General features: G+C 46.6%; 1 protein-coding gene across 2 annotated transcripts in view; it reads left to right on the forward strand.

The window, feature by feature from the left end:
* DUSP29 (dual specificity phosphatase 29) overlaps window positions 1-27,103 on the forward strand; it is a 37,875-nt gene that overhangs the window by 4,016 nt on the left and 6,756 nt on the right. For both annotated transcript variants that reach the window (XM_055275672.1, XM_055275671.2), the window contains exon 2: window positions 11,259-11,492. In XM_055275672.1, the coding sequence (XP_055131647.1) occupies window positions 11,293-11,492 (200 nt within the window). In that variant the 5' untranslated portion in view covers window positions 11,259-11,292. The remainder of the gene's footprint in view (window positions 1-11,258; window positions 11,493-27,103) is intronic.

Raw genomic sequence — 27,103 nt, forward strand, 5'->3', positions numbered from 1 at the left:
AGGTGTGAACCACCACGCCCAGCCACTATCTAGAAGGTTTTGAGAGTAGATAATCACTGGGCACACAATAAAAGCAACATGATCATTTCCCTGGGTCCAGCCAAGGCCTTGATTTCTCTGCGAGATTTTGTGGGTGGCAGATTTAAGAGGTGGCAGCTTTAGCCCCTTGCCTTCCCAAGGCCCAGAGCATCCCCTGTGTAGCATCTGAGACAGGACCAGTGACGAATAAGTGGCCTGGACAGGAAGTGGTGGAGCGGCAGGACCATGGTGAGGGCTGCACCTCCGGAGTCTTGCTTTTCCCCGAACAAGGAAGGCTTGTTCTGAGGTGAGGCCCAGTGGGAAATGGTTCCTGTGAAACTGCCTGTGGTGTTTCCACACATCTTCAGAGGGAGTGAAGGCCCAGCTGCTTAGGATTCAGGAACCACAATGGGCCTGGTCAGATGTCACGGTCTGGGTCTCCAGTGCCAGAGCTCCCTCTTCCCTGGCCGCTCGAGAAAGTCCATCCTGGCCGGCTCCCTTGTCTGAGAAGGAAGCTGAGTGTGGCCTCCAGCCTCCTCAGGGCTTCCAGGAGACCCGCCTCTGCCAAACCAAGACTGGGGAAATCAATTAGAAGTTCATAAATTACCACCCCAAGCGCTTTGAAACCATTTGAAGAGTTAGTCAAACAAGTTCATGACATCAACACCATCAGAGAAGGAATATTAAATTACTTTTAAAATGAAGGCTCTTCTGTATTTTTTAATAAAAGGATTTTATATTAATTCACATAATTGCCTCCTGTTAACATACTTGCCAGAATCCAAAAGAAAAAAAAATCTGTTAAACTTGGAATATGTCTGATACATTAGGAATTAAATTATAGGCCACAAAAAATTCCTGGGTTTTTGCGTCCAAGTCTTCTTTTAAAAAAAATCCACTTATTTTATTCCCTAGTTGGGATCATTTTTGTATATCTAAAATGCATAAAGACAAGCACTGACTTGTACTAAGTTAAAAATATGTACATATTTACATATGGACACTGCTGCCAAATTCCACCCCTCCCCACGTACCCCAGCAGTAGGTATTACTCTCCTAATAGAGTAATTCACCCAACCACAATAACATTTTTACTCTCCCCCTTCTTTCCAAGCATATCCAAGCCCAACTTGGGTGGTGTCATGGAAGAAACGTGGTACACAGGCACTTAAACACAGACCAGCTTTCCCCATGAGCTCCATGCTTTAGAAACATGAAAATGCAATGGATCTACACACAGGCACAGATACAGAATGCCTTCGAAGGGAGAGGAGGATTTTTCATATTTAGAAGGTTCTCACTTTGTCACCCAGGCTGGAGTGCAGTGGCATGATCATAGCTCACTGCAGCCTCAAACTCCCGGGCTCAAGCGATCCTCCCACCTCAGCCTCCCAAGTAGCTGGGACCACAGGTGCATGCACCTCCATGGTCAGCTATGTTTTTCTCTATCTTTTGTAGAAACGGGGGTCTCATCATGTTGCCCAGGCTGGTCTTGAACTGCTGGACTCAAGCAATCCTCCCGTCTTGGCCTCTTAAAGTGCTGGGATTACAGGCCTGAGCCACTGCACCCAGCCTTTACTATATTTTAAAAGGCTAAGGTGGTAACTTTTCTGTTTTATGTATATAATTTTTAAAAATATTCTTGCAGAAGGCTAGGTGCAGTGGCTCATGCCTATAATCCCAGCACTTTGGGAAGCTGATGGGGGTGGATCATTTGAGGTCAAGAGTTCAAGACCAGCCTAGCCAACATGGTGAAATCCCATCTCTACTGAAAATACAAAAATTAGCTGGGCGGGATGGTGAGCGCCTGTAATCCCAGCTACTCCGGAGGCTGAGGCAGGAAAATCGCTTGAACCTGGGAGGCGGAGGTTGCAGTGAGCCTAGATTGCACCATTGCACTCCAGCCTGGGCGACAGAGTGAGATTCTGTTTCAAAATAAAATAAAATAAAATATTTTCTTATAGAGACAGGGTCTCATAATGTTGCCCAGGCTAGTCTTGAACTCTCGGGAGAGGAGAATTTTTAAAATGTTTATACTATAAATTGTTCTACTCAGCTAAAAACCTCTAGAAGGCAGAGAACTCCCTGGCTTAGCTCAGCACACCCCTTTCCGATCCCCTCCCATGCTGGCCTGGCCCAGCTCGACCCTACACAGGGGCATACACAGTAAAGCTTTGGAGTCAGGGCCAGGCCTAACTTCTGAGGGGAAGTCAAGGAGGGAACGATGCCACTCCTCATCCCTTCTCGTGACCCGCCAGAGCACCCCAATGTCAGCTGAGTTAGACTAAGACCAAGCTAAGCAGAGTCAATGATGCTGGCTCTGACACTGTAAGGGTTGGGGTGGGGAGGGGGGCTGCCCTCTTCATCTGAAGTCAGAGGGGAAGGAAGATCCCCCCTACGCCGAGGTGGATTTACCCCAAGCTTCAGAACTCTGCACTTGCATCAGCCGCTTCCAAGGCCCTATACCTATTTGGTTTTCTTTTACTTAAAGAAATTGAGGCCAGGTGCAGTGGCTCACGCCTGTAATCCCAGCACTTAGGGAGGCCGAAGCAGGTGGATTGCTTGAGGTCAGGAGTCCGAGACCAGCCTGGCCAACATGATGAAACCCCATCTCTACTAAAAATACAAAAATTAGCCAGGTGTGGTGGCACATGCCTGTAGCCGCGTCTACTTGGGAGAGGCGGAGGCAGGAGAATTGCTTGAACCCAAGAGGCAGAGGTTGCAGTGAGCCAAGATTGCACCACTGCACTCCAGCCTGAGTGACAGAGTAAGACGCTGTCTCAAAAAAAAAAAAAAAAAAAAGAAAAGAAAAAAAAGAAATTGAATAAGCTTCAAGATCCACAAAATCTAGATTCCTCCTGCTTTCTCAGGAGGCACGGGGGGCTAGGGTGACCTTCTGACACCACGGAGGCCTGACTGCTGCCATGGGCAGCCTCGGGGAGGACACAGAGCTGCCTTCGGGGGGCTCCCACTTGACAGGAGGCACTTGGTGCCACCAAAGAGATGTAAGGAGCGGAGTCAGACCTTGTCCCGAGGGCCACCTTCCTGCCTCGGCCCGGGGGTTTTGGGCGAACTTCTACTCCGTGCAGAACACTTCTAAAATAGAACTTTCATGGAATTTTGGTTTTTTCCCTCCATATGCTCAAGTAAAACATGTCTAGCACAGAAAATTTAGAAAAGATGGTTACTTTAAAAAAAGAAAACAAAAATCACATATAATTTCGTCACCCTAAAACGAGCATGTAGCCAGTGTTAATATTTTGGGGAAATTTATTTTTGTACAAGAAGGGGATGGTTCTGTATTTGCTACTTCACAAACTTCTGCTTTCTCTCTCCGCCGTCGCCAGCCTCTTTCCCTTTGATTTCCTGGAGTCACCGAGAACATGGCTGTTGTGTGTAACAATTCTGTTGAAGGGTTAGGGTCCCAATGAGAGGACTGCCACAGCTATGAGTCACTGCCAAGTTGAAGGTTGGGAACCCCCGTTCTCAGTAATCTCGTGGCTATTCCTCCCCCAGAAACTCCTCACTTGGTGGTCTCTTGCCCCAGTTGCTCCTTTCCTCAGTCCTGCCACAGGGCCCCCTCATACTCCTTCTAGAATGTTCTAGGAAACTCAAAAGTCTCTTGCTTTATTGTACAGAACAATTTAGTTCTCTGTTTCACTCCACCTCTTTCTGAGCCATGCCGCAGAACTCATGTTTTTCCCATCAAAGGGATCCTCAAATAAGCCAAAGTGGCTCACACCTGTAATCCCAGTGCTTCAGGAGACTGAAATGGGAGGATCACTTGAAGCCAGAAGTTGGGGACAGGCCTGGGCACCATAGCAAGACAATCTCTACAAAAATAAAATAAAATAAAATAATAAATAATAATAGTAAATTACCTGGGTGTGGTGGCACATGCCTGCAGTCCTAGCTGCTCTAGAGGCTGAGGTGGGAGGATCCCTTGAACCTGGGAGATTGAGGCTGCAGTGAGCCATGATTGAACCACTGCACCACAGCCTGGGCAATGGAGTGAGGCCCTGTCTCTACAGAAAAAAAAAAATCCTTAAATTGTGCTTTCTGTTAAGCAAGAAGCCTGTATGTGGCTCTTCAAAATGTTAAGATGGCTGGGCGCGGTGGCTCATGCCTGTAATCCCAGTACTTTGGGAGGCCAAGGTGGGTGGATCATTTGAGGTCAGAAGTTTGAGACCAGCCTGGCCAACATGGTGAAACTCCGTCTTTACTAAAAATGCAAAAATTAGCCGGGTGTGGTGGCGGGCACCTGTAATCCCAGCTACCCTAGAGGCTGAGGCAGGAGAATTGCTTGAACCCGCGAGCTCCGGCATGGGCGAAAGAGCGAGACTCTGTCTCAGAAAAAAAAAAAGAAAAAAGATAAGCCTTCTTTCCTGACACATGCTCTCATTCCTAGGCATGGCTCCCTAGCCAATCTCTGCAGCCTCAAGGGTTCTACTTAGAGATTTTAATTTTCCCACTGAAATGGATTATGCATCTCTCCATGCCGCTTCTCCCATCTGCCACCTTAGCAAGCGAAAGAGTTCAGCTTGAGGTTTTTTGTTTGTTTGTTTGTTTGTTTGTTTGTTTAAAAAGCATTTTGCCCCTCTAGCTTTAGCTCCATTTTTGTCAAAGAAGGCACTGGAGCTCAGGGAGGATGGAACATGTAGATCTGAGGGTCTTCAGTGATTGCTGGGGCCAGTGACAGTGCCAGGTCCCAGGAGCAAGTGAGATGGGGTGGAAATCGCAAAATAGAAGTCACAAGTAGCTTCCTGCCAAGACTGTTCTGTTTGGCCAGCACAGTTTAAAAATATACACATGGTTATTTATTATAAAATATCACTATTTATTAAAAGAATCCCAAATTAGGAAACAGAAGAAAAAGTCACCCATAGTATTGACATTTTGATGTATTTTTTTCTAGTTAAAAAAGAAAACTATAAAAAGTTTTCTGCTTGTTTGGGTTTTTTTATGCATAAAGTAAAATAATGGTGTCAAATTACAGTTTCAAATTCAGATTAAAACCTTTCCTACTTGGGCAAAGGAAACCTTTAACTAAATGCAAGCCTTGCAATATAAAATTCTGAAATAAGCCAGGTGCAGTGGCGCATGCTTGTAATCCCAGCACTTTTTGGGGCTGAGGCAGGAGGATCGCTTGAGCCCAGGAGTTCAAGAACCGTTTGGGCAACATGGTGATATCCCATCTCTACAAAAAACTTTTGTTGTTGTTGTTTTTTGTTTTTGAGACGGAGTCTCGCTCTGTCGCTAGGCTGGAGTGCAGTGGCGCAATCTTGGCTCACTGCAACCTCTGCCTCCCAGGTTCAAGCAATTCTCCTGCCTCAGCCTCCCAAGTCACTGGGACTACAGGCATGCGCCACCACACCCAGCTAAATTTTGTATTTTCAGTAGAGACGGGGTTTCACCATGTTGGCCAGGATAGTCTCGATCTCTTGACTTTGTGATCCACCTGCCTTGGCCTCCCAAAGTGCTAGGATTACAGGCATGAGCCACCGTGCCTGGCTACAAAAAAACTTTAAAAAAAATTAGCCAGGTGTGGTGGTGCAACCTGTGGTCTCAGCTACTTGGGAGGCTGAGGCAAGAGGATATTGACCCCAGAAGTTCGAGGCTGCAGTGAGCTGTGCCACTGCACTCCAGCCTCGGTGACAAAGTGAGACCCTATCTCAAAAAAAAAAAAAAAAAGTCTGAACTAGAGTCTGAGTTAATGAGGAGTCCCTGTGCTGATAGCTCTTCAAAGGCAAGGTCACTTTCATGGAAGGAAATGGCACTCCAGGCCTTAGCGGTCAAGTACTGCTCGGCCTCTTGCATCTTCTGTTATCATGGTATCTTTGTTTTTTTCTTTTCTCCTTACATTTTTATTTTTAATTGACAAATAATAATTGTATTTATGGGATACAATGTGACGTTTTGATATATGTATACTGTATCTTTCACCTTTAAATGTTTTTAAATTAGCTGTACCTTGGTTTAGTTTCCTTTAAAAGCAGACCCTGAGACTAGAGTTTGGGTGCATGTTGTTTATTTGAGAGGTGCTCCCAGGAGCACGGTGTGGCACGCAGAGCGCCCAGGAGGGAGGAGAACCAGTGAAGGATGTGTGAACGAGCAGAGTCCCACTCTGGGCAACTGGAGCTCCAACACACGGGCCAGCCTCCGGGAGACTGTGCAGGACATATTTCAAAAGTGGCCCACTCAGGGTTGAGGAAGTGGGGATGTTTATCCACCAACTCCTGCCTCTAATTGGTGACAACTTCTGGGGGATGTTAACTCCACATACTGCAGGCCTGACCAGCACAAGGACTGGAAAATGCCCTCAAGCAGGAAAACAGGCACCTGAGGTAGGAAGGCTTTTATATATAAAGAACTGTCCACTTCTGCTGCAGCGACTTGAGCTGAGGAAGCACCTGTAGCCACCTGTAGTAGATCCTATCCTTGTAACAGGGCAAGGATAGCATCGATTACAGGAGCTGACATTTAAAAATCAATAGATTTCTCACGACAATCTATGAGGATCATAAAAATACCAGAAAATCTGGGCTTGCATTCCCACATGGGACAGCAAGCTGCTGCCCCCTTAATGGAGGTATATGCTCCCTAGTGTGCCACACTCCCCACCACTCCCTAATGTCTCTTGCCTGAGGCCAACAGCCAGGTTTTTGTTTGTTTACTTTTTAACACCCAACCCACTTCCTTCCTCTATGTTATCTGCCTGGCCCTTCCCTGAAGGAGCCTGAGTTTGTCACCTTTTAAGGAGGAGACAGGCTGCCATTGCATGTAGGCCAAGTCATCTCGGAGACAGCATTTGATTTCCTGGGACCAAATCTTTAAATATGAAGCTGTAACAGGAACCTGGAGGCCTCTCTTGACAGCCTGCCCAGCTCTCATTATGACATTTAGCCTGTGATTGATATTGTGTGTGTCATTGAGACCTTGGCAGTTAATCTCTGGGTCGAATCTATGGAAACCAAACAGAACAGATTTGTCTTCCCTTCCATGTTGGCTGTGATCTGGGAAACAGATGCTCCTGGCCTCTCTGAGAATTAGAGAGTTGGGAGCCATGCAGAGACGGTGCACACAGGCCGCCTTCAGGATTTGGAAAGATTACAGGTCTGTGGTTTCTGGACGGTTCCACACTTTGTTCTCTTTCCCCATCAAATCTGCATGCTGGAGGATAATAGATCCCAGGGCTCACACTGCGTGCCAAGCTCCTCGGGGTAGACCGCACCACTTCCTCTTTTGTCTGGAAATCCAGCCGAGGCTTTCAGCACAGAGACGGAGACGGGGATGGTTCCCTCCACAGTGTAATGAAGGAAGAACGGCCTCACCAAGGGTGAGGTCAGCTTCAGTGATCAACGGAGGCAGACGGAGGTTTCAGAATGGAATTGACTCTAGCATCTCCTGAAAATCACCTCTTCTGAAGCTTCCATTAACTTCAGGCAGAGTTCAAGATGGCCTAAACCACCACCTTTAGGTGTATGGTGCCCAGCTTCTACTCACTTCGAACAAGAAGAGTGGGTGCTGTGGACGGGCTGAGCTTCAGACCTTTAGACACCGTGGGCCTGAAGCAAGGAGAGCTATAACTACGTATGCTCCTAGGGGACGGAGGGGTCTGGGCTCATTTCTGTGAGAAAGACTTTTGGCCACTTCTTGAAATAATGTCTTCCTTCCTGACTGGAAACACAGCAGGCAGGCCCCAGAATAGAGTTTGGGCCTGAATGACCACCGGTGGGGGAGGGTAGCCCACCCTGTGCCTGCAGTCCCCTCACCTTTGCCCTCCTCCAAATCAGCCTGGAGGCTCAGTCCTGCCTTAGCAGCTCTTGCTGAGCCCCTTGCACAGGCCTCACAGCCCTTAATCATTCCTTCACCCCTCAGTCACTCATTCACTCATTCCATTCATTCACTAAGCCACTTCCTCATCCAACCCATATCTCCTGAGTACCTCCTACGTGCCAGATACCAAGGCTACAGAGAGAAGCAACACTCAGGAGCCCCGAAGCAAGGTCCTCTCTCCTCCCAGCCTGCAGCTGCATTCTGGGCCAAAGACCGGGCCTCCCACCCCACTGGGACAGCAGGAGGCATTTTGAATGAGCGCCCTCACTGCCTTTCTCTTGACTCCGCAGCGCCCTGGCTCTCTAGCCACATCTCAGACAATTATTATAAAACTTTACTAAGCGTCAGACTCACTTGGGAGCTCATTGAGATACAGATGCCTGCGCCCCTACCCCCAGTCCAGGGTGCAGCCTGGGAATCTGTATTTTTGGTCAGTGCCAGGTGACTCTGACAGAGGTGGTCTTCAGACCACACTTTGAGAGACTTCACAGGAGGGTCCCCTTTGCTGCCCATTGCCCTCTCCACACCCCACCAGGAAGCAGGAAGTTGTTGGAGGAAGTCACAAACCCTGGCTTCCCACAATCCCTACAGACACACATGGCTAGCTAGTGATCCTTTAAGTCATCTGCTATGGACTTGGGAGAATCGAATTCCCCAAAGCAGTGGTCTCAACCCTTTCCTTTTAAATTTCTGTCATGGAGAATTTCAAACACACCTGAAGAGAAACAGCAACTGGCCAGGTGTGATGGCTCACACCTGTAATCCCAACAATTTGGGAAGCTGAGGTGGGAGGATCACTTGAGCTCAGGAGTTCGAGACCAGCTTGGCCAACATAGCGAGACCTCATCTCTATTTTAAAAAAGGAAAAAAGAGAAACAGCAACTACCTTATAACCATCATCCAGCCCCAATCACCATCACTCATAGCCAGCCCATCTCATTCATACTTACATCAATACCCTGCCCCAACATTATATTATTTATATTTTCCAACTATATTATTTTTGAAGCAAATATTTCAGTATGTTTTTCTAAAAGATAAGGCCCTGTGGTATAATGTAACTGTCCTCGGAATCTCCAGCAAGTTGGCTGGTAGATATAGACCTCTTTGGTGAGATGACTCCCGCCATGGTGGTGTGCTCTTCTATTCGAAGGCATATAATGTCTGATCATCTCTTTTTATTCGTACGTGGTTGGCAGTTTATGCTCAGTCTCTGGATGCAGCAACTCATCAGGTGGTGTAAAATGGTGCTTCCTTCTTTATTCATTATCTGGAATACTTCTATAAAAGAACATTTCCCGTATCAACCCAGTAGTATATAGTTTGTAAAAGAGAGGAGCAATATATGCAGATTCTTCTCCTTTATCTATCCATCTTCAAAATAAGGAGCTGGTTCCCAAACATCCTCCAACCGTGCATAATTAAGTTTTGGGTTTTTTTTTTTTTTTTTGATAGGGTCTCACTGTGTTGCCCAGGCTGGAGAGCAGTGATATGATCATGGCTCAATATAGCCTTGGCCTCCTGGGCTCAAGTGGTCCTCCCACCTCAGCCTCAGCCTCCTGAGTAGCTGGGACTACAGGCATGCACCACCACACCCAGCTAATTTTTGCATTTTTTGTAGAGTTGGGTTTTGTCATGTTGCTCAGGCTTGTCTTGAACTCCTGGGCTCACGCAGTCTGCCCACCTCAGCCTCCCAGAGTGCTGGGATTACAGGCATAAGCCATGGCTCCTGGCCTGTTTTCAGTATTATTATTATTATTTTGAGATGGAGTTTCTCTCTTGTTGCCCAGGCTGGAGTGCAGTGGTGTGATCTCAGCTCACTGCAACCTCCGCCTCCTAGGTTCAAGCGATTCTCCTGCTTCAGCCTCCCAAGTAGCTGGGATTACAGGTACCCGCCACTACACCCAGCTAATTTTTTGTATTTTTAGTAGAGATGGAGTTTCGCCATGTTAGGCAGTCTGGTCTTGAACTCCTGACCTCAGGTGATCTGCCCACCTTGGCCTCCCAAAGTGCTGGGATTACAGGCATGAGCCACCACACCCGGCCTTCAGTATTATTATGACCTAAGTGTTTGATGTGTTTTGATCCACTGGAATTATTGTTATTTTTCATGTTCAAATTGTTCCATTTTTGATAAGTGGGAGCTTCTTCAAGTTGTATTCTGAGTCCCTTTGACGTGTTCCTAATGGTCTTTGAAGCCATGAACCCTTTCCTACATTCTCTGCATCCCGGGCCTGCCCCTCCTCACACTGCACCTCCCATCTCCCTCCCCCTCGTACTAAGACCCTGTGCTACAGACAGCCTCAATTCATGATCCTCCTTATCTGTAAAATGGGGCTAATGGTAGGGTATTAGGATAACCCTACCTCAGTGTTGTTAAGATTAAATGGATTTACAATCATCAAGCACTTGGAACGGTGTCTGGCACACCATAGGTGTTATATAAGTATTTGTCAAATAAAACAAATAGCATTCCCTCCCAGTCACTCACCTCCCTGGTTCTCAGTCTTCTCACCTTTTCCTCCTTCTCTCCAGTCTCAGAGCAGGAGCACAATTTCCTTTCCCAGGCTGACCATAGGTACATCATTTACTCAGCTCAGGAAACAATCACTGTCCAATTCCACTGCAAATTCCTCTCCTTGGGGACAATGGAAAGTCCTCTCCCGCATTCCACTGGCAGAGCCTAACCAGCTCTCCAAATGCACATTTCAGTCTGGAGGCACAGCTTTTTGTCTTGGGGCATGTCTTCCAATCCCCTTGGTAAGTTAACGCAGTGATGGCCAGGCTCCTAGTGTGAGAGCGTGAGCATTGCCTTCAGCTCTTCCGACAGGTTAACCCTCAGGCAGCCACATTTCCTCCCTTCTCAAGGCTTCTGAAGTCCTGCTGATGTGTGTGTGGCCCAGACCCAGGCCCGGGCAGGTACGGCCTTGGCGATGTACTCTTTCCACTGGCTGACGGCTCCCTGCAGACACTGAGAGGGCCACGGGCCTGGAATGTCAGGAATCTTCTGGGCCTTCCTATTTTGGGTCCCAAATGGCCCAAACCAGTAGGTTTCAGTCAGATAAAGGAAAAAGTAAGAACCAAAGGATTAAAGTCTAAAGAAAGGTGGGAAGGGACTGGCTGCTTGCAGGATTTCTTAGCTCCAGAGCCCACCTTGGCCCACGTCCAAGGACCCCAGCTCTCCTACTCTAGAAAGATTGGAACATTGGGGAAGTGTCATTTAACTGCTATCATGGCCTTCCTTGTTTACCTGTGTGGCCTGGGAAGAGGAAGCGGGGGCATAGCAGGTTGGGGAAACTCTTGCCAAATTTTAAGATAAGCTTATTCCCACCTCTTTTTCTAAAGCCCATTCCCTGCCTCAGTGTCCCCTGCTAAACCCCATCCTGCTTCTCTCTCATAATCAGCTGCAGAAAGGAGAGAAAATCCCTTGGCTCTAAAATGACATCTGGAGAAGTGAAGACAAGCCTCAAGAATGCCTACTCATCTGCCAAGAGACTGTCGCCGAAGATGGAGGAGGAAGGGGAGGAGGAGGACTACTGCACCCCTGGAGCCTTTGAGCTGGAGCGGCTCTTCTGGAAGGGCAGTCCCCAGTACACCCACGTCAACGAGGTCTGGCCCAAGCTCTACATTGGCGATGAGTAAGTGCCCAGGCCCAGGCTCGCTTGGGAGCCGGCAGCAGCCCCTCCCCAGGCCACGCCCTGCGCCACCTCCTAGCCGTGGGCTTTGGAATTTGTAGTTGTTCTGTGAGAACTCAATTAGTTAGGGCTGGGCTTATCTTCACATTACAGAAAACCTAAACAAAGGCTTAGGCAAGATAGAGGTTTATTTCTCTCTCACATATAAGCGCGGAGGGAGGTGGGCTGGGGCTGGCACGGCCACTGCAGGGTCATCAGGGACTCAGACTCCTGTGTTTCTGCGCCATTGTCCTGGGGACGTGGCTTCTTCCCTCCAGGTGCTGCAGGGTCCCAGATTGCCGCCAGGACCCCAGCCATCAACTCTAGGACCCAGACAGCAGAAGGGAAAGAAAGAGCAGAAGGGCATCTTCCCAAAGCGAAGTCCCATCCCAGACTTCCCCTGTCCCTAGCTGCAAGGGAGACTGGGAAATGTAGTCTTTTATTTTAGCTAGCTATAATACCCTCAAGAATAAAATCAGTTCTTAGGTTGGTGGTGCAGGAACACATCAATACATGCCTGGAAGTATGAGAGCCTAAGTTTAGGTCACTGTCACCTCCTTTAGATTTTTATAACCACCATTCTCCACTCCCTACACAACTGAGACGCACCTACTGTAAATAATATTAATAATGATAACGACTATCCTTTCTTGAACACTGTATGCCAGGCACTGCGCTAAGCATCCTGCATGCATGATCTCATTTTACTCTCCTGATAACCCAATGATAGAGGCTAATTAATCCCATTATAAAGATAGGGAAACTGAGGCACAGAGCAGTTAAATAACTGGCCCAAGTCCCACAGCTCAGTCGGTGGCAGAGAGCTGGGATTAAAATGCAGCTCTGCCCAACCCAGAAGCTTGTTCTTAACTGCTCCTCCCTCCACTCTCCAGGACTCCAGCCATGTTCCATCTCACCATGGAGCAGATGCTGTAGGACCCCTCCATATGTTATTGTATTTATTTTCTTTTTCTTTCTTTCTTTTTTTTTTTTTCGAGACAGTCTCGCCCTGTCACCCAGGTTGAAGTGCAGGTTGGAGTGGTGTGACCTCGGCTCACTGCAGTGAGCCGAGGTCACACCACTCCAACCTCTGCCTCCTGGGTTCAAGCAATCCTCCTGTCTCAGCCTCCCAAGTAGCTGGGATTACAGGCACCTGCCTCCACACCTGGCTACTTTTTTATTTTTAGTAGAGACAGGGTTTCACCATGTTGGCCAGGCTGTTCTCCAACTCCTGACCTCAGTTGATCTGCCCACATCAGCCTCCCAAAGTGCTAGGATTAAAGGTGTGAGCCACCGTGCCTGGTCTATATGTGATTTAATACACATCTTGCTGCTTAATATCTGGAGATAATCGTCTAGCCATAGGAAGATCCAGGGTAAGCATCCCTTGCCTTTCGTCTTTCTTTTTTTTAAATTGAAAAAGTTACAAATATGACATGCTTAATTACACTAGGTTAAATGAGGTAGAGGGTTATAAAGACAAACTGTCCCCTCTTAATTCTACCCCTGACTAACCAGTGTTAAATTTACTTGCATACTTCTACTACCTTGTGTGGGCTATTGCCAACATAAGGAAACATATACTCACATATAAAGGGTTTACTTTTTATTTTTTTTTTTGAGATGGAGTCTCCCTCTGTCACCCAGGCTGGAGTGCAGTGGCACCATCTTGACTCACTGCAACCTCCACCTCCTGGGTTCAAGCGATTCTCTTGCCTCAGTCTCCTGAGTAGCTGGGATTACAGGCATGCACCGCCACCACACCCAGCTATTTTTTTTTTTTTTTTTTGAGATGTCCCTCAGTGGTGCAATCTTGGCTCACTGCAACCTCCACCTCCCAGGTTCAAGTGATTCTCCTGTCTCAGCCTCCTGAGTAGCAGGAGTAACAGACACCTGCCACCACATCTGACTGATTTTTGTATTTTTAGTAGAGACAGGATTTCACTGTGTTGGCCAGGCTGGTCTCCAACTCCTGAACTCAGGTGATCCACCTGCCTCAGCCTCCCAAAGTGCTGGGATTAAAGGTGTAAGCCACTGCATCCAGGCCTATATATTTTTTAAACAATTAAAAATGAATCATAGGCTGGGTGCTGTGACTCACACCTGTAATCCCAATACTTTGGGAGGCTGACGCAGGAGGATCGCCTGAGGGCAGGAGTTGGAGATCAGCCTGGGCAAAATAGTGAGATCTTGTCTATACAAAAAAAAACCACAAAAAACAAAAAGCACCAGCATGGTGGTGCACACCTGTAGTCCCAGCTACTGGGGAGGCAGGAAGATTGCTGGAGACCAGGAGAGCGATGCTGCAGTGAGCCAAGATTGTGCCAGTGCACTTTAGCCTGAGGGATAGAGCAACAGTTTGTCTCCAAAACAAACAAACAAAACCCCATACTATATATACATACTGTTGTATACTTTTACTAATCCATAGTTAGCTGTGCCACAATTTACCCACAATTTCTCAGTTGTGAACATTACGGGAAGGAAGGAGAGGGGTGTACAGAAACTCTCTAAGGTTTTCTTCTTTGAATTTGGCTTTACTGAGAAATAATTCATAGACCGTAAAGTTTACCCTTTTAAAGTATACAATTCAGAGGTTTTCTTATAGTTACAGAGTTGTGCAACCATCACCACCCTCTAATTTCAGAACATTTTTGTCACCTCAAAAGGAAACCCTGTGAGTTCATGTCCTTCGTAGGGACATGGATGAAGCTGGAAACCATCATTCTCAATAAATTATCACAAGGACAAAAAACCAAACACCGCATGTTCTCACTCATAGGTGGGAACTGAACAATGAGAACTCATGGACACAGGAAGGGGAACATCACACTCCGGGGACTGTTGTGGGGTGGGGGGAGGGGGGAGGGACAGCATTAGGAGATATACCTAACGCTAAATGACGAGTTAATGGGTGCAGCAAACCAACACGGCACATGGATACATATATAACAAACCTGCACATTGTGCACATGTACCCTAAAACTTAAAGTATAATAATAAAAAAATAAAAAGGAAACCCTGAACCCACTAAACAGTCACTCCCCATTCCCTACCTGCCTCTCAGGCCCTGGCAACCACCAATCTACTTTCTGTCTTTATAGATTTACTGATTTCTAGACATTCTGTATAAATGGAATATTATAATATGTTCCTGGCTTTCTTTTACTTTGCATAATGTTTTCCAGGTTCATCCAAACTGTACTTGTATCAGTATTTTATTCCTTTTTATTGCCAATCTCCATGTGATATTTGCACGTTTCTGTAAGTCTAAAATTAGTTCAAAATAAAAAAGGCACACATATATTTTGACCCAAAATATCACTTTAAGAAATGTAATTTACAGAAATAAGAGTAGCAATAATGAGAAAATATGTGCAACAATGCTTATTATAACACTGTTTGAAGTAGCAAAAAAAAAAAAAAAGGAGGGACTGACATCTCTAGTCTTTTAATAACAAAATATTAAATAAATGTGGTAAATATTTCCTATAATGAAAGTAATAGGCCGGGCATGGTGGCTCACTCCTGTAACCCCGTAACTTTGGGAGGCCAAGGTGGGAGGATTGCTTGAGCTCCGGAGTTTGCAACCAGCCTGAGCAATATAGCGAGACACCATCTGTACCAAAAATTTTTAAAAATTTTCTGGGCTTGGTGGCAAGTACCTATAGTCCCAGCTACTTGGGGGACTGAGGTGGGAGGATCACTTGAGCCCAGGAGGTCATGGCTACAGTGAGCTGTAATTGTGCCACTGCACTCTAGTCTGGGTGGCAGAGTGAGACCCTGTCTCAAAAAAAAAAAAAAAAAGTAACATATGCTTATTGTGTAAATAGAGAAGTCTCGGTTTCCCTATTCGTAAGAGGCTAATAACCTTCCTCATAGGGCTGTATGGATTAAGTTGGGTAATGTGTGTAAAATAGTGCACTCCCTAGTACATAGGAAGTGCTCAGTAAAGTTTAGCTATGATAATAAAAAAATGATAAATGTAAGAAAGATTGCTTTCAATATCCCAAAGCAATCACCAAAGGCCATTACTTCAAAGATACTCCTATTAATATTGTAGTATATTTCCTCCTAGACTTTCCGAATATTACTTTTGGTTTTGGAATTTGCTTTTATATAATTGTAACTATAATGATTATTCATTTTCTCTTATTTCTCACATAGCATCAATCATAAACATTTTCTTTTATTACTTCTTATATATTTAATTATAATAGGCATGACAATATATCAGATGAACAGAAGAGCATTTGTTTAACTACTTCCTTATTGTTGGGCATATCAGTTATTTTTATGTTTTGACTTTTATAAACAACGCTGCAGTGGACATCTTTACACATAATGTTTTTTCTATATTTAGAATTATTTCCTTAGATCTGACCCTAGAAATGGTACAACTGAGGAAAGAGTGATTAAGATTTTAAGACTTAAACTGTTTCTGTATCTTTATCCATGCTATTCCCTTTGTCTAAAATGTCTTTCCCTGCACCTCATGTCCAAGTCCAGATCCTATGCGTTCTTCAAAGTCCATTCAAGTCACTTCTGCCATGAAGCCAGCTTCCTCCAATCCCCATAGTGAGAAGTAAGCTTTTTCTCTGTATATTATATACTGTATTTACCTTTCCTATGGCTTATAATAATAATAGCTAAGTTGTATTGAATTCTTAGGTGTTAGGTGTCATGCCTTGTGCTAGGCGTCATTTAGACTCCTAAACAACCCTATAAAGGAGGAACCATTATTATTCCCATTTTACAAATGGACAAGTCACAGCTCAGAGAGTTCATTCATTCATTCAGTCAGCCTTTACTGGACACCTTGCTTGGAGCTGCGGGGGAGAAAAACAAGACACTGAGGCTCAGAGAAATCAAGTGACCAGCCCAAGTTCTCACCACCAGAAAGGGGTAAAATTTATACTCAAATCCAGATGAAAAAAAAAAAAAAAAACATGGTCAGTCCAGTCAGGTACAGAAGCTATTTCAGAGTTGAGGAGGGGAGAGGGAGGAGATGTGTAGAAATGTAACAGGGAACAGAAACAGCAGTGAGTGCTGGAGGGGAAGGAGCACAGGGTTTGAGTCTTGGCTCTGCCAATTACCAGTTGTGTGAACTTGGACAAATTATTTTACCTTCACCTTATATGGCAACAATAATGGGACTTATCTCACGGGGTGAAGATTAAATGAAATCGAACAAATGCTAGAGTAGTATCTGGCACGTAGTAAATGCTCAGTAAGTGCTTGGTGCTATTATGGATCTGAGAAAGATCACAGAAGGCATGGAACCAGGCTCGACTTTTGAAGATGGGTAGGATTTCAAAGAACTTCCAGGCAGAGGAAGCAGGATGGGAACAGCTACAGAGGTGAGAAAAGCAGGGGGATTCATCTGGAATATAGGGGATGAATGTGGTACACTTTCAGAAGGTCTGAGATTAAGCCAAATTCTGCTGCCGTGTGGTCAGTTTCGATTAGCTGTGCTAGTCTAATAGCTCACCCCAACATTTTGGCGGCCTGCCACAGCAATGATTCTCACTCACACTGCAGTCCATGGTGGGCCAGCTCTGCTGTGCTCCTGGCCACTTTACTCTAGGACCCAGGCTGATAGAGCAGCCCTGATTTGGGATCTTGCCGGCCTTGCAGCAGAGAGAAAAGAGAGACCTAGCAAACCATAAGCTGATACAGAAGTGACACATGCCATTTTTGTCCACATTTCACTGGCAAAAGCAAGTCCACGCCAAAGCCTCATGTCAGTGGGGCAGGAAAGTATAACTAGCACAGCCGGAGGGGCTGCAAACTTTCTAACAATAATGCCATCTGGCACAGCCTCCTGGTCAGGTGCATTGGCTTTGGGCAGGTTATTTTACCTTTTCCTCAACTTGAAGAATAGTTGGCCAGGCGCAGTGGCTCACGCCTGTAATCTCAACATTTTGGGAGGCCGAGGCAGGTGGATCGCTTTAAGTCACAAGTTCGAGACCAGCCTGGCCAACATGGCAAAACCCCACCTCTACTAAAAATACAAAAATTAGCCAGGTGTGGCCGGGTGCTGTGGCTCACGCCCGTAATCCCAATACTTTGGGAGGCCGAGGCAGGTGGATCACGAGGTCAGGAGATCGAGACCATCCTGGCTAACATGGTGAAACCCTGTCTCCATTAAAAATACAAAAAAATTAGCCTGGCGTGGTGGCGGGCACCTGTAATCCCAGCTACTCAGGAGGCCGAGGTAGGGGAATGGTGTGAACCCAGGAGGTGGAGGTTGCAGTGAGCTGCGATAGCACCACTGCACTCCAGCCTGGCGACAAAGCGAAACTCCGTCTCAAAAAAAAAAAAAAAGTAATAGACAAATGCAAATATTATTGTTAACAAAAAAGAAATCTGGAAAGGTAGGTCAGGGCCAGCTCATGGAAGGGTGAATGACGGCCAAGGGACTTCATTCAGAAAACCGTTGAGTGTCTGAGCAGAACTGACGTGTTCTAGTTAATCGAGTGCTAGACAATAAAATATGCTTGCCTCCTTGATGTTTGACCTTGAACTTGCTTCTTTCGACCAAGAAAATGGAAAATGCCACTGCCCTTTTAATTCAATCCAACTCTGCCTAATCGAGCCCCAATACAAGCACACACAGGTGTGTGAGACTTGCACCCCCAGCTGAAGGAGGGAGCCTCAAGTCAGCATGGCGTGGTGCTTGTCCCTGATTGCTGTGACACTCACTTAACAAGGTTAATGAGACTCACAGATGCTTATTGCAAGAGCAATTAACTCCACCACCAATGCAGCCATGCAAAGGTTATAACCTGGGCTGTGAGCAGGCAAGGCTGCCTGTGTTTCTTGGTCTTTTTGCAGGGGTTGCCCAAAGCAGCCAAAAGCTCCAAGCTCGTTCCTCACGCACAAAGCCTCAGTTTTAATTTGATATTTACATTTTGGTTAGGTTTTTTCTTTCCCTAAAAGCACCTAAGATTTTTGAAAGCCCAGTACCAAGGCTCTGGAAGTGAAGGAGGTCAGGACCCAGGAGTAAGGATGGATGTCCTGGGATGGCCAAAGCTACTATCCAGCCTTGGAGCCCAGGCCAGTGACTGTTGGGCCCTCAGGGGGGCATATGTACCTCTAAGATGAAGCTCACTCTTTTCCCTGCTCCTTTTTGTGGAGAGAGGTGGAGCGGCCAAGCATCTGCTCTGGAGCCACAGTGTCTGGACTGAATACTGGTTTCTGTGTGGCCTTGGGCAAGTCACTCAAGCTTTGTGACTTTCAGCTTCTTCACCTATGTGGATTCTATGCGTTAATGCAAGCAAAACATGTCTCACGGTGCCCAATACATTCATCAAGTTTGAACTATGACAAATCAGGCAGGTTCTGGAAATTCGATTCACAGTGTATGAGGAAGGTAAAGAACAGTCACTGTGCCTTGCCACGCAGGGTCCCCCATGCTAGGGGAAGCCTTGGGAGAGAAAACAACCCTGGGTCAGATTTCTCCCATGAGATTCTATCATGACCCAGTGCAGAGTGTTGGAAGGAGGGCCTGCCCTCCTAGGCCTTCCAGGAAGGTGACCTAAGGTCTAAGAAGGCAGCCATATCAAAGTTCCTTGGGCCTGCGGGTTTCAAAATCGCTAAAGCATTTTCTCAATCCCAGGTTAGCTCAAGGAGATTCACCAAGTGGGCTGCCTGGTAATTCCAAGTCCTCACTGCTCAGCAGCCCAGGGGAAGGGAAAGGTGGCCCTGCCACTGCAGCCTGATGAGAAAAGGCTACAAACAGGAGCGCGACATGGAGGGTGCTCACTCTGCCAGCTCAGCAGAGGGGTCGAAGGGGTGGGGCCTGGCTGGCCACCTTGCAGATATTCCTGGGGTTCTGGGGAAGTCTTCTTCACACAAGGTGTAGCCACCCACTCCCCACTCATTCCTCTAACTCGATAGGGGTCCGAATCGGCCACAAGTGGAACTGCAGGCTCAGCGTAGAGTGGAGGTCTCCAGCATGACTCAGCACAGCGTCCCAGTCCCCACTGTGTGTGGGTGGCCATCAACTATGGGTGGCCTTTGGCAAAGCATTTTAGTGTTCTGGGACTCAGTTTCTTTATTTGTAAAATAAAGGATGATTTCAAAGGTTCCCTTCCAGCTCTAAAATAAAATTATTTAAGAAATGGCCTATTAAATGAATTAGGCTTTATTAGTTTCAAGCACACACTTGTTTTATTACTTTTAAGTCATTCAAATTAGATTCAAATTAGGTTAACCAAGTGTTGCCCTCCAGAGAGCCAGGGACTGGCGTCAATGATGAGATAAGAATAATTCATCACCTCTTATCAATCAGCAGTCCCTAAATGGGTGCTTCAAAAATGCTTGAGTACGCTCGAAAGCACTAAGTTTCTGTAATTTAAATATTCTCACTTTAATCTCATTCACATCTTTCATTTGCTTAGCAAAATCTTTTTTCAGTCCTTTTTTTCCCTATAGTCAGCAGGAGGGGAAATATCCTGGCTACCATCGAAGTGATTGCAAATTCCTAGGCAGGGCAGCCTCCAGTGACAAGGCTTGGCTGAAACAGGATAATTGAGAAATCTCTCTTCCCTCTCCACAATGCGGGTGTCAGAGAGCCAGTGCCAAGGTGAGGTTAAACTTCCGCTGCTCATGGAATGGTGGGGGCCCTCAGGAGCTCCTTGTTTTTGTGTAAACTACAGTTGCCTCCAAGGTCTGGTATTTGGCCTCAGATTCCTGCCAAGGCCTGCAGCCTGCCCCACCCACCCAGCCCAAGCTGGCTTTCCAGGGAACCTCTGTCTTGTCCTTTCTGCTTTTCTGCTTCTGACCATCCGCCTCAGAAGCCAGAGGCATCTCCATGGCTGGCCTGGCGTCGAGAGCCTCGGAAGTGAAGTGAAGGCAAGTCAGTCAGCTGAGACAACTCCTCCTTCTTTCCGAAAAGGAGGAACTAATTCCGCCTTAAGGCACCGAGCAGGGATGAAATTAACCTGCTTCTTCGAGGTGTGGGTGGCGTGGTCAGTTTAGGATGCAGCAAACACCTTCAAGGTTGCCAATTTAACATGCTGGGCGTTACCTGAAAATAACTAGGACTTCCAACTACTGAAGGCGACTGAGGCACAGCTGGGCAGCAGTCATAGGCAAGACGGTCAGAGAGAGAAGCCTGAGGCCCTGGCCTGGCCTGGCCTTCTCATTGCCAGAACACGGCTTAGCAGTCAAGGCCTCAAGCAACATAAACCATCTCCTTGCATGGTTAGGCAAATGCCAAGTCCAATCACTCACACGACATCATTTCTCAAAACCAGGCCACCTGGGTATTCTCTTCTCTTCACTTCCACCCTTGGAGGAATAGAGTTTGGAAGAGTGGGGCAGACAGGAGATTTCCAGCAGAAGTTAAAAACCCCGAGGCCACCTTATGCCTCTACAATGGTCTCTCTTGAGAACTAAGGAAATAGCAATACAAATCATGCTATACATTTACATAGTAAATGAATATATGACTCGTTCATTACTGAAAATGTACAAAATGTAGAAAGACAAAAACAAGAAAATTTAAATTACATATAATCCCATTACCACATTTTGTCATGGGATAAGCACATTCTGACATACATCTTTCCACTGCCTTTTCCACCTGGAGTCATCTTTTAACCTCTCAAAGAAGCTTCAATATTGCATCATTCAACTTCACAAGACTCTCACAAAGAAAGTACTGCCAGTGTAATCGGTGCTGTTTAGCAAACAAAGAAAACAGAGGCTCCCAGTTGTTCTGCCGCCTCAGTTCATGCATCAGTTTCAGCTGTCAGCCCTATGTTTTCTCAGGTGCCTCAACACGGAGGAGCTTCACCATCAAGTAACAAGAACACCCAAGACACCGGAAGGCCAGTTCATTTCACTTTCCCATCAGATGAATTAACCGAGATCACATGCCAGAAATGTTCCCACTGTTTTAAAGTCCACTTTCAAGGAACGGGCACACTCAAGACTGCACGGTTAAGACTCCACTGGGTTTGGGAGGTGGAGGCAGGTGGATCACCTGAAGTCAGGAATTTGAGACCAGCCTGGCCAACATGGTGAAATCCTGTCTCTACTAAAAATACAAAAAATTAGCCAGGTGTGGTGGCAGGCACCTGTAATCCCAGCTACTTGGGAGGCTAAGCTAAGATAATCGCTTGAACCCAGGAGGCGGAGGTTGCAGTGAGCAGAGATCGCACCATTGCACTCCAGCCTGGGCAACAAGAGCAAAATTCTGTCTCAAAAACAAGAGACTCCATTGGGGAAGGTCACTATCAAGGCCACGCCCATGAAATGATGTGTGACCACGACAGTGTCACACCCATCCGAAAAAATAAGGTGTGAGATGGCAAGGTACAGCCTGTCAGCAAACAGAAGTCCATAATCAGGTGTGGAAAATGTGCAGATTCTCCACAGATATTAGAGTGTGGGGAACCGCCCCGATCATGAGGGGACTTCCTTCAATGTCCAGTGTAGAGTCTGTGCAACATGGGAGCAGCCTGCTGCTGCCTGAAGGAAGCTGCGGGGGGGTTGTACAGATGTATATGTTCAGGGCTTGCGCCTCCTCCCCTCTGTGCAAGAGCACACGCCTGGGAAAATGGGCTTGCTGGCAGAGGCTGAGGTATTTAGGCTGACAACAGGAGGGTGACAAGGGGTCTGAGCAAGTGAAATGTCAGGAGCACTGCCCAAGAAAACCGCCTCATGGAGAGGCAGCTTATCTGTCATTCCTCCAGGGTGGGGCTTTGAAGCGAGCTTCCTGGGAACAACTCCAGAGGGGCTGGCAGGTGTCCAGGCCAGGCCAGAGAAGCAGGAAGGGAGGGAAGGGCTTAGCTGAGGAAATTGGGCCATGCAAGAAGGAAGTCGTTTCCTCAGCCCTCCTCCAATATGGAGTCTGAATCCAGAGCTAGGCTGGAAGTTCACAGGAAGGGAGAAGAGTTCACGAGAAGTGAGTCAAAAAGGGGATATGACTGACAGTGTTCTTCAAAAGTAAACTGCATAGGCCAGGCATGGTGGCTCACGCCTGTAATCCCAGCACTTTGGGAGGCCAAGGCAGGTGGATCACTTGAGGTCTGGAGTTCAAGACCAGCCTGACCAACATGGTGAAACCCTGTCTCTACGAAAAATACAAAAATTAGCCAGGTATGATGGCACACGCCTGTAATCTCAGCTACTCGGGAGGCTGAGGCAGGAGAATTGCTTGAACCTGGGAGGCGGAGGTTGCAGTGAGCCGTGAGCCGAGATTGCGCCACTGCACTCCAGCCTGGGCGACAGAGCGAGACTCCGTCTCAAAAAAAAAAAAAAAAAAAAGTAAACTACATGATTCCAATGAACTGGGAAGAGTCAAAAAAATGTTAAAAAAAAAAAGCAAACTGCATGAATCCAACAAATGTGTAAACAATGTCTGCCATTGCTAAAATGAATCAGTGAAAACAAGACACCATTAATTGTTTTTGTCTATGAAATTGACAAAGAATATGGACGGCAATTTTTAGCAATTTTAGCAAGTTTTCTGTAGGGTAATTTAGTAACAAGTATCAAATGTATTTTAAAATGGCCATATCTGTTGACCCAGCAATTTCACTTTTAAAAATGTCTCCTACAGACATAAACAGAGGAGCGCCCAAAGAAACACATCAAAATGTTTGGTAAGAAAAAATTGGGACTTACCTATATAACGAAATAGCATGCAGTTATTGAAGTCTTATATGTTGCCATAGGAAGATGAGATGTTTACAATATATCACATCAAAGGTTTTGAAACTTTATATGTATAGTATTGTACCAAAAAAAAACCTTTCTATAAAATATACAAATCTATGCATAGAGAAACAATGGGAGGTTCTTACATCAAAAGCTAACAATAGCCTTTATCTCCAGGGGAGTGGAAATACAGGTGATTTTTTTGGAGGGGGGAGTATGTTTTCTACATTCTACATTGAGCATGTGTTATTTTTGTCATGAGATGACATATTTATTATCTAAAAATTGAACAGATTGATCACATCTAGGATTGTGCCTAACCAGAAACTAAAGCTCCTGTGTCATCTAGATTCTGGAAGTACATTCTTAAATCCGCTTTTCTTTCTGAAGTCTTCTCTCCCTCAGCAGAGGCATTTATGTGGACCCAGGAGTGGGGCACATGGCCTTTTCTCCATGCCCATCACCTCAAAATGCCCCTGTGTTTCCTAGTCTCTTTTCAACATATGTGAGCAGATAATGTATCTGGCCCTGAAATTTAAAAACAAAACCAAAGCAATCTAGTGTCAGACACCACCCTCTGAGCCTGCCCCACTCCCAATAATTGCTGAGCTGGGCATCTGTCCCAGCTGGGGATTGGACGATGGGTGTCTGTGATGATGGCTCTGCCTCCCCCACAGCATCTGTGTAAGAGGCACTCCATTTATTTGCAGATTCCCATTCTGCTGTGGATGCTCTTTCAAGCCCTCAACTGAACTCTGAGTGAACGAGGCTGGGGGAAGTCCCCAGAGTGATGTGTGAGGGTACCAACTCCCCTTCCCGTCCAGGGAGCCAAGACCCTGAAAACTTGTGGTGGGCCTCAAATACCCACCAGGTCTCGGGGTCCTCACGAGCCCCTTTCTCTCCCTCAGGCACAGCCAACGTCAGCCTGGTGTGGTGGATATGGAGGTGTCAGGCAATGAGTCTTGCTGCATATCTACCCCACTCCCCAAAAGTGGCAAAGTGCAAACTGTTATTCACTCAAACTGCCACTTGATTATGTTGAAAGCCAGTTACTGAACCCAGAGAGAACAGTCTTCATGGTGGGTAGGAGCTTCCTGTCAAGAAGAGTTAATTTTAATTCTTCCACTGAGCTCAACCTCAAAGTGAGGTTGATTGCTACTCAGCAAGATGGACCGCATTAGCTGCGGCTTTAATTGGGCGCAGATCTATGTCCCCAAAGCATAATGTTTGTTGTATACATACTTTGGGGCAAGACGAAAAATGAAAAGCAGACCTTTCTGAGGAAAAATGGAAAGCACAATGTGTCCCACAGTCAGAATGGCCACACTAAGAGCCAAGTGGAGGGGGGCTCAGTGGGACTTCCCACCTCCCCATGCCACAGTTCTGATGGGCTGTCTGCAAATGTTTCCAAATGCTCAATTCCCTTCCCAAACACTGTACACCATCATGGTTCTCATGCCAAATAAAAAGCTCCAGGAAACCAGTGAAAGACGAGCACGCCCTTGGCCGAGGGGCCATGGCATATATTTCTGGTGTGAGGCTTCCTCTTGGCCCAGGGTGTTGGTCCCTGCTAGCATCTAACATGGTCACTTCTGTCCACATGCTTTTACTAGTGGCCTTGAGATGAGCCCTCAGCTGGAGTGCAATGCCAGTTTTACCCTCTTACTGGTACGGCTCCAGACCCTTGTCATGTCTTCCCTGAGCTGAAATCCTGGTCTTTGTGCTATTGAGGGAAATGTCTTCTTAAACCCAGATTGTATCACTTCTCTTTAAACACTCTCTAAAGCTCTCCTTGACTCCCAAACACAGATCCTAGCATCCAGGATCCCCACACATCAGCCAGATTGATTTTTCTTTTTCTTTCTTTTTTTTTTTTTTTTTTTTTTAAGACAGAGTCTCTCTCTGCTGCCCAGACTGAGTGGTGGTGCGATCACAGCTCACTGCAACCTCAACCTCCCTGAGCTCAGGTGATCCTCCCACTTCAGCCTCCCCAGTAGCTGGGACTACAGGCACATGCCAGCACACCCATATCTTGTAGAGATGGGGTTTCATGATGTTGCCCAGGCTGGTCTTGAACTCCTGGTCTCAGGCCACCCTCCCGCTTTGGCCTCCCCAAAGTGCTAGGATTACAGGTGTGAGCCACCTTAAATCACATGAGGTCAGGAGCGATTGATCTTTAAAATCAGATGAGGTCTGGCCAGACTGATCTTTAAAAAAGTAAAAAATGCTTACTTCTTTCTTAAAATCCTCTAGTGGACTCCCACCACACTTGCAATAATACTCCTTCCTATGGTGGGCAGGGCCCACCACGAACCAGCCCCTCTACCTTTCCAAACTCCTATTCCCCTTGCCACTTCAGCCACACTGGGTTCCTTCCTGTTCTCAGCACTTTTTCCCTCTTCCTGGATGAAACACTTTCTCTCCAACTCTTCCTCAGCCTTCTCATCACTCAGTCTTGGCTTAAACACCACCTCCCCACAGTGGCCTTTCCTGATTGCCTTGCCTGAAGCAGGACCACAGTCATTTTGTATCATGTCATAAAGTTTTAGGTCCTTCGGATAGCTCTCACTGCTATCTAAAATTATCTTTACTTGTTTTTATTTCCTACCCCCATTAGTATCTGACCTTCCTGAGGGACCTTCACTAACCTGTTCACTTCTTTTGTTTTTTTTGAGACACAGTTTCACTCTGTCGCCCAGGCTGGAGTGCAGTGGTGTGGTCTTGGCTCACGACAACCTCCACCTCCTGGGTTCAAGCGATTCTTGTGCCTCAGCCTCCCAAGTAGCTGGGACTGCAGGCATGCGCCACCACACCCGGCTATTTTTTGTTTTTTGTTTTTGTATTATTAGTAGAGACAGGGTTTCGCCATGTTGGCCAGGCTGGTCTCCCTCCTGACCTCATGTGATTTGCCTGCCTCGGCCTCCCAAAGTGCCAGGATTACAGGCGTGAGCCATTGTGCTCAGCCCCTGTTCACTTCTTTACCATCAGCACCCAGCACAGTGCCTGGCACACAAGAGATTGCAAATCATTATTTGGGGATGGATAATTGATTACAGGAAATAGACAATGCTTCCTGAAAGGCCTTCGTTGTCTCCAGCCTCCATACCTCACGTGGTGCTGTTTCCTTGGCTTGGCCCACACTTGCCTCCTTCTTCCCCTCCATCACCAAATGTTGACACTTGTAGTGACACAGGCCTCTCCCTGCCCCACCCCACAGGCAGGAAGAACCTGTGTTTCCTCTGGCAGCCCATCTCCACTCCGGCCCCACCATGCTGCCTTCTCATCGAGTCATATTTCAGAGCCATCTACTTCAAGAGGACTTTAATGTTCCTGGAAATTCTTGCCTAGAAAGATAAAGCTGTAGCCCATTAAATAACTTTACTGCTGGCTTCAAGAACTTCCCTGCAATTAATTCAAACAACAGATGGCTCAAAAAGCCCTCCTTCTCAGAACAATGCTCTGCCCAGCTGGGCAACAGCTCCCCAAAGCAACACTTTCCCGTTCACATCGTGCCAACGTGAATTTGTGAACTTTGCCCAATCCCAATCCAATCCTCTTATGGAAGGCCTTGCTTTAAACCATTCAGTTGAGCCTCCATCTCCAAACCCTAAAAACATCCAGCAGGTTCAGAGCAGAGGCTGCGTGAAGGCAGCCCTGATGAACAGGTTATTCTGGAGGGCTTTCAGGCGATTTGGCAGGTCCACATCTGCGACCACCGTAGAGTCCAGCACCAGGCTCTGCTGTGTATACTGAATGATGAAAGAACGAATGGACGAACGAACAGCTCAGCTTGCCTACCCCAGCCTCCACCCTGTCCTTTCTTGAGACAGCCGAGCCAGAATCACAAAACAGTGCAGGTGGCCTAGGGGACCGGGTAAGAGCAGAGCTTTGGGACTTATTTG

This window comes from Symphalangus syndactylus, chromosome 4, assembly GCF_028878055.3.
Source record: "Symphalangus syndactylus isolate Jambi chromosome 4, NHGRI_mSymSyn1-v2.1_pri, whole genome shotgun sequence".
NCBI lineage: Eukaryota > Metazoa > Chordata > Mammalia > Primates > Hylobatidae > Symphalangus > Symphalangus syndactylus.